At 29.7% G+C, this 7440-nt stretch overlaps 1 protein-coding gene across 1 annotated transcript; it reads right to left on the reverse strand.

The window, feature by feature from the left end:
• Positions 1 to 36: 36 nt before the first annotated feature.
• On the reverse strand, positions 37 to 3088 carry LOC130894754 (zinc finger protein ZFP2-like). The gene is made up of 2 exons (XM_057801724.1): positions 2710 to 3088; positions 37 to 2047 (listed from the first exon to the last, which is right to left on the reverse strand). The coding sequence occupies exons 1-2, from the start codon at positions 2999 to 3001 to the stop codon at positions 630 to 632; spliced, it is 1710 nt and encodes a 569-aa protein (XP_057657707.1). The 5' UTR covers positions 3002 to 3088; the 3' UTR covers positions 37 to 629.
• Positions 3089 to 7440: the final 4352 nt, after the last annotated feature.

The raw sequence follows: 7440 nt of genomic DNA on the forward strand, positions 1-7440 counted from the left end.
TTGTCTAGGGTATAATTTAGAATGAAACAGCCGGTATGTTAAATGAAAAGTTTATTTGAAAACAAATTTTTAAAACTAAGTAACTAAATAAAATAATGGTTTATAAACACATCTAAATTTCAGATTTAAGTAATGCGACGTCACGTATTTTCTCGCGCGCTCTTTTTATATTATCCTTCTTAAAATGGATTCGTCGCATTGTAGTCAGCTGGTAGAAACGTTACCCTGGGTACTTAGTTTAACTTTCTTCATCTATTTCTGTAACTCTGGTTTTACAGACTCCTAAAGCTTCTTCATTTATTTCTGTAACTCTGGTTTTACAGACTCCTAAAGCTTCTTCATTTATTTCTGTTTGGTTTTTTCAATTACTATTAATACTCAAGTACCTTCTTTATTTATTTTTGTTTTTTTATAGTTTTCTTAATGATCGTTTTTTTTAATTATCTTCTTTTTTTACGATGTCTGGTCTCAGTTATACATTGAGAGTACACTCTCGTAATTTCTTCTTTCTTATTTATAAATTGAAATGTAAGACCAAACATCAATCTATAGGTTATATGTCATTGTTATTTCAAAATAATTTTATATGGACACATTTTTTATTAACACCAAGGCTTTTGGTAAAAGTTTTATGTCACATTTGCATGAGTTCTTTTTCCTGTGTGGATACAAAAATGTTTATTTAAACTACCTTTCTGTGAAAAAGTTTTTAAACAAATATCACATTTGAATGGTTTTTCTTGTGTATGACTACGCTTATGTGTAATTAGACTAGGTTTCCATGCATAAGATTCCGAGCAAATTTCACACTTGTATGGTTTTTTTCCTGTGTGAATGCGTAAATGTACATTTAAACTACACTTCTGTGAGAAAGTTTTCAAACAAATGTCACATTTGAAAGGTTTATTTCCAGTGTGGCTGGGCAAATGCCTATCCAAAATATACTTTCGTAAGAAAGTTTTTAAGCAAATGTCACATTTGTATGGTTTTTTCCCTGTGTGACCACGTAAATGGACATTTAAACTACTCTTCTGCGAGAAAGTTTTTAAACAAATATCACATTTGAATGGTTTTTTTCCAGTGTGGCTAGGCAAATGCTTATCTAAAGTATCCTTTCGTAAGAAAGTTTTCAAGCAAATGTCACATTTGAATGGTTTGTTACCTGTGTGACCACGTAAATGGACATTTAAACTACTCTTCTGTGAGAAAGTTTTCAAGCAAATATCACATTTGAATGGTGTTTCTCCTGTGTGACCACGTAAATGTACATTTAAATTGCTCTTTTGTGCAAATGTTTTAGGGCAAATGTCACATTTATATGGTTTTTCTCCAGTGTGACCACGTAAATGTACATTTAAATTACTCTTCTGCGAGAAAGTTTTCAAGCAAATGTCACATTTAAATGGTGTTTCTCCAGTGTGACCACGTAAATGTACGTTTAAATTGCTCTTCTGTGAAAAGGTTTTCAAGCAAATGTCACATTTGAATGGCTTCTCTCCTGTATGAATACAAGAATGCTTGTTCAAATTAGTTTGATGTGGAAAGGTTTTCAGGCAAATTTTACATGTGAATGGTTTACTACTATCGTGACTGAGCATGTGTGTATTCAAATTAGTTTTTAAAGAATAAGATTTCCAGCAAATGTCACACTTAAATGGTTTTTCTCCTGGTGGAACTAAAAAAAGTCGATTTAACTTTCTTCTCTTCAATTTTTTACTTTTTTCTGTATCTAATTCTAAATTACCAATGAATCTCATATCTTGCAGCTCTGTTTCCAAATTATGTTCAACTATTTCAATTTCATTCTTCACATTTTCATCAAATTTTCTGTGACTAACCAAATCAACTAATTGCCTTTTTTTAAAACTTTCATTTTTCTGGTGAAATTCCATTTTAGGTTGTAATTTCTTTTGTTTCATAAAATGATTTGTAGAAATGTGCCTAAGCATTTCTATCTGTTTTGTGTATAAATTCCCACAAAATCCACAGATCTTTATTCCGGGTATAGTATTTTGATTTAACGAGTATTTTCCATTTTTTAGCAATCCTGTAAGGAAATTTTGAGCCATTCTTTGAGAAAATTCTATAAATATATATATTTCGGAAATGAGGGATAGCAAAATACTTTTGAGAATACATAGTTCAAATCTAAATAACAAAATCTGTAATTATAGGTATTATTTGTCTATTTTTCAAAAATTGATATTTTCATGAAACCTTCTATATAAAAAGTAGTGTTTGGAATTATTTGAGCTGATTCGTCCAAAACTATTGTTCCCATAGCAAAAGGAGCCAAAGGTAGTAATTCTAACTACAGGATGAAAGAAAAAGTGCAAGAATGAAGTTAGTTCAATACATTAAATTTTATGACTTTAAAATTTTATATATAACTTAAATTTGCTCAAAGTTCACTAGATAATGTTAATATTATATCAATAGGATGAAATTTACAATTACACCAAAAAAATAATTTGTCAAACATGTTATGTAAAGTAATTGAATAACCTATAAAAATCAGTTTAGGCTCGAATAATTTTGAAAATTAAACAAAAATTGAAGTTTCTTGTATCTATCACTTTTTTATATATTATTTTTTATGCTAGTAGGTAACACTTGAAATTTATAAGTTACTCATTATTTTCCTTTTTTCAAATAGTACGAGAATAATCACATGAATTATGTTAAGCCAAGAACCAAGATTGTACTCACCTTTTGATTCAATTCGCTTTCCAGAATATTTGATTTTGTTTTGAAATATGGGTAACTTAGCCTCAAGAAAACCGTCCTCGGATTTAGTTGAAACCATCGATTCTCCTAACGTTTGAATTATGTTGAGGTCATTATTTATTTCTTGTTTAATGGGGTGCACTCTACTGGTGTTTAGATCTTGAAAATCTTCCCCTTGCGTTTCGTCAGTAAATTCACGTTTAACATCCATATTCCAAACAAAATCATTTTGAATATTATTTTCTTCTTTGACATTTTTCTGTACCATATCCATTATTTTATATTAATATCAAATTAATAAATATTTTCAACAATAAAAACCAAATTATGCATAAGTTATAAATTCTTCTTCTATTTCTATATCATATTGTCAAAGTCATCGGAGTGTAACTCATAGATTGGTCTCGTACATTAATATTATCAGTTGATAGTTACTGTATGATACATAGATGAATAAAAATGTGTATGTTAACAATGTACGGTTTTAATTTGATGTTCCCTTGACTCAGCCGACCGTGAAACATCACAGTCGGCTGAGTGGTTACTGCTGAAGACTCCACAGATCGTGAGCTGGACGGTAGCTGAGTTAACGACGTGTGCAGGAGAAGATATCTTGAATGCGCAGAATGAAGGACTTCACACTGGAAAGGCCTAAATCAGAAAGACAAAAATAATGGTCAGCTCTTAAAAGTAGACATAGACAAACAATTCTACCTGACCTTCTATGCCAATGATTACACCATGAATTATAGGTTTGGGAAAATACCAGATCACGGCCTAAAGAAAAAGAAGAACAAAACCACTCCCAGCACTTCTAATAAAGGCATAAAGGCTAAATAAGGTATGGAGGACATAGATTACCTTGACATTGACAGTTTAGGCCAAAGAGAACTAACCTTCGATGTCCCAATGGAAAAAGAATGCACTAGCAACGAGGCTGCCGTGGAAGAACACTAAGCAAAAGATGGTTACATCGTTGAATCAAAAATTTAAATATGTATTAATTAGAGAATGTATTTTTATTATAAAAAAATTCGTATCTACATATGTTTAAATTAGACATAAATATCGAAATTGATTTCAAAAGAAAAAACTTTTTACTGGCGAGGTTTGCTTTAATCATAGGGGTATAATAAATATGCTTAACTATCATAAGAAAATGACAAAGTTTTATGAAAGAATAGAAGAGTATAAAAAGTTTTAGGATTAAATTATCCATCGTATGGAAATATTCTTTTTTTAAATCAACTGACAGGTAAAAAATTTCTGTAAGATTTTTAAGGTTATGTCATCTCCAATTAACCCCCAGAAATATTCGATTGTCCTCTACTTACTATTACTTGATACCCTTAATAGTCTTATACAGTGTACTAAATTTGGTAGTTTCAAGTTGAAGGGTAATAGAAAAAATAAGTTTGTTCGAAATTTTAAGCCCTACTTTCAGATCCCTTAACTCATCAGGGATGCATCTTAGTATAGAGGTAAATAACTTTATTTTGGGATACACTCCTCATTTTCTTATGTATGACACCCTATGTAAGACAAAATATAAAAACTGTATGAAGCTGCCCCACCTTAACTTACAATTTTAAAATTATTTTTCTAAAACGAAAACTTGTTGTTTGAAAATCACCATGATGAGTTAATTCATTTCATCGGAATATTGTCGTTAGAAAAATCTAGATTTTATTCACATTAGAATACTTTTACTCATGAATAGACGACTGTGCAGAATTTTCAGTGAAAAAATGACTCTGTAAAAATTATTTGAATACTATTTTATATAAACACATTTTTCATTAACATCAAGCCTTTAGTAAATGTTTTATGTTACATATTATGCATGAGTTCTTTTCCTGTGTGAATAAAAAAATGTTTATTTAAACTACTTTTCTGTGAAAAAGTTTTCAAACAAATAACACATTTGAATGGTTTTTCTCCTGTATGACTACGCATATGTGTAATTAGACTAGGTTTCCATGCATAAGATTCCGAGCAAATTTCACAATTGAATGGTTTTTCACCTGTGTGAATTCGTGAATGTACATTTAAACTATTCTTCTGCAAAAAAGTTTTCAAGCAAATGTTACATTTGAATGGTTTTTCTCCAGTGTGACTACGTAAATGTACATTTAAATTACTCTTTTGTGAGAAAGATTTTAAACAAATGTCACATTTGAATGGTTTTTCTCCCATGTGGCTAGGCAAATGTATATCTAAAATATCCTTTCGAACGAAAGTTTTCAGGCAAATGTGACATTTGAATGGTTTTTTTCCTGTGTGACCACGCAAATGTACATTTAAACTACTCTTCTGAGAGAACGTTTTCAAGCAAATGTCACATTCAAATGGTTTTTTTCCTGTGTGACTAAGTAAATGTACATTTAAACTACTCTTCTGCAAAAAAGTTTTCAAGCAAATGTCACATTTGAATGGTTTTTCTCCAGTGTGACTACGTGAATGTACATTAAAATTACTCTTATATGAGAAAGTTTTAAAGCAAATGTCACATTTGAAAGGTTTTCTTTCTGTGTGACTGAGCAAATTTGTTCTGGAAGTACTTTTCTGCGAAAAACAATTGTTACATTTAAATGGCTTTTTTTTCGTGTGAATTCGAAAATTTTTATTCGAATGAAATGGAAAAATCTTTAAACAAATGTGACATTTGTGTGAATTTTCTGCAATGTGAATAAGCAAATGTCTTTTCATACTACATTTATGTGAAAAAGTTTTCGAACAAATCTCACATTTAAATGGCTTCTCTCCTATGTAAATACAAGTATGTTAGTTTAAATCAGTTTTCTGTGTAAACGTTTTCAGGCAAATTTTACATTTTAAAGATATACTAGTAGCGTGACTGGGCATGTGTGTATTTAAACTAGTTAAATTTCTTCCTTTCAAGTTTTCACCTGTTTCTATATCTAACTCTAAATTACCAACAAATCTCATATCTTGCACCTCTGTTTCCAAATTATGTTCAATTATTTCAATTTCATTCTTCACATTTTCATCAAATTTTCTTTGACTAACCAATTCAATTAATTGTCTTTTTTTAAACCTTTCATTTTTCTGGTGAAATTCCATTTTATGTTGTAATTTCTTTTGTTTCATAAAATGGTTTGTAGAAATGTGCCTAAGCATTTCTGTCTGTTTTGTGTATAAATTCCCACAAAATCCACAGATCTTTATTCCAGGAATAGTATTTTGATTTAACGGGTATTTTCCATTTTTTAGTAATCCTGTAAGGAAATTTTGAGCCATTCTTTGAAAAAAATTCTATAAGCATATATATTTTGGAAATAAGGGATAACAAAATAATTTTAGAATACATAGTTCAAATCTAAATAACAAAATCTGTAACTATAGGTATTATTTGTCTACTTTCTTCATGAAACCTCCTATATAAAAAGTAGTGCTTGGAATTCCCATAGCAAAATGGAGCCAAAGGCAGTAATTTTAACTACATGATGAAAGAAGTCTGTTCAATACAGCAAATTTTATGCCTTTGAAACTTTATATATAACATAAAATTAAATAAATTTCCTCAAAGTTCACAAGATAATGTTAATCTTATACCAATAGCATGAAATTTACAATTTTACGGAAATTAGTTGAGGTTTTAATAATATTATTCATATTAATCATAACTTAATGCTAAAAATGAAATAAATATTTGTGCTTTTTATGCTGCAAATCTAGAATTTACTCATATTTTGATTTTTAAAAAAGTTAGTATATGAAAAAATAATGACATAAAGTATGTTAAGCCAGATCGAATATTTTACTCACCTTTTGATTTAATTTGCTTACCAAAATATTTGAATTTGTCTTTAATATTGGGTATCTTAACTTCAAGGAAACTTTCCTCTGATTGAGTTTCTCTGATCGATTCTTTCAATATATGAATTGTTGTAAGGTCATCATTTATTTCTTGTTTAATAGGACGCATACTACTAGTATCTACATTTTGAAAATCTGTTTTAGGCGTTTCGTCAATCAATTCTCGTTTAACATCCATATTCCAAACAAAATTATTTTGAATATCAATATCTTCCTTGAAAATTTTTTGTACCACATCCATTATAATAAATATTATGTATCTTGTTTACATTAAATTAATAATGAATCTTTCGAACGTAATAATTCTTCTTCTGTTTCTTTATGATACTGTAGAAGCGCGGTTTTACGTACAAGTAAAAGTCACCTTTGTGTAATGCGTAGATTGGCCTCGTACTTTAGGCCCACTCAGTAATACACTAACTAGGTATTCTAAGAATATAGTTGATCTACGGCAAAGTGGCGGCCGTGGGGTAAATAACTAATTTTCTCGTATGTACCTATTAGTTTTTTTTGGTTTTTCCAGTAACGAGAGTTTTCTTATATTGTTTTATTGCTTCATGGTGTTAAAAGGACTATTTCAGTGAAAGTAATACAGCTGAAACCGAGTATTTTAGCAGTTTTTTTTAAATTAGTCTGCAGGTAAGATTTCAAGCAATTTACAACATTTAAGACACTTGTACTTTTTTTGTGCTTATTCTTTGGGAGTTTTTTTGACGTTAATTTCTACTCTGCGTTTTATCAAATATCAGTAGGTTGCAAAATGATAACCCAGTGGCAGTTGAAAGGTACTAGGACAAACTTAAGCTTCAGGTGGAGTTTTATTAGATGCAAAGAGCTTTAGTCTTAATTCCACTTATTTTCCAAAAGTTTCCA

This window comes from Diorhabda carinulata, chromosome 6 (genome assembly GCF_026250575.1).
Source record: "Diorhabda carinulata isolate Delta chromosome 6, icDioCari1.1, whole genome shotgun sequence".
NCBI lineage: Eukaryota > Metazoa > Arthropoda > Insecta > Coleoptera > Chrysomelidae > Diorhabda > Diorhabda carinulata.

Excerpts from the sequence above, each read along its gene's own strand:
- LOC130894754 (XM_057801724.1), bottom strand. The coding sequence starts at position 3,001 with ATGGATATGGTACAGAAAAATGTCAAAGAAGAAAATAATATTCAAAAT. Across the intron at positions 2,048-2,709 it reads AAAGCGAATTGAATCAAAAG|GATTGCTAAAAAATGGAAAA; the intron begins GTGAGTACAATC and ends ATTTCCTTACAG.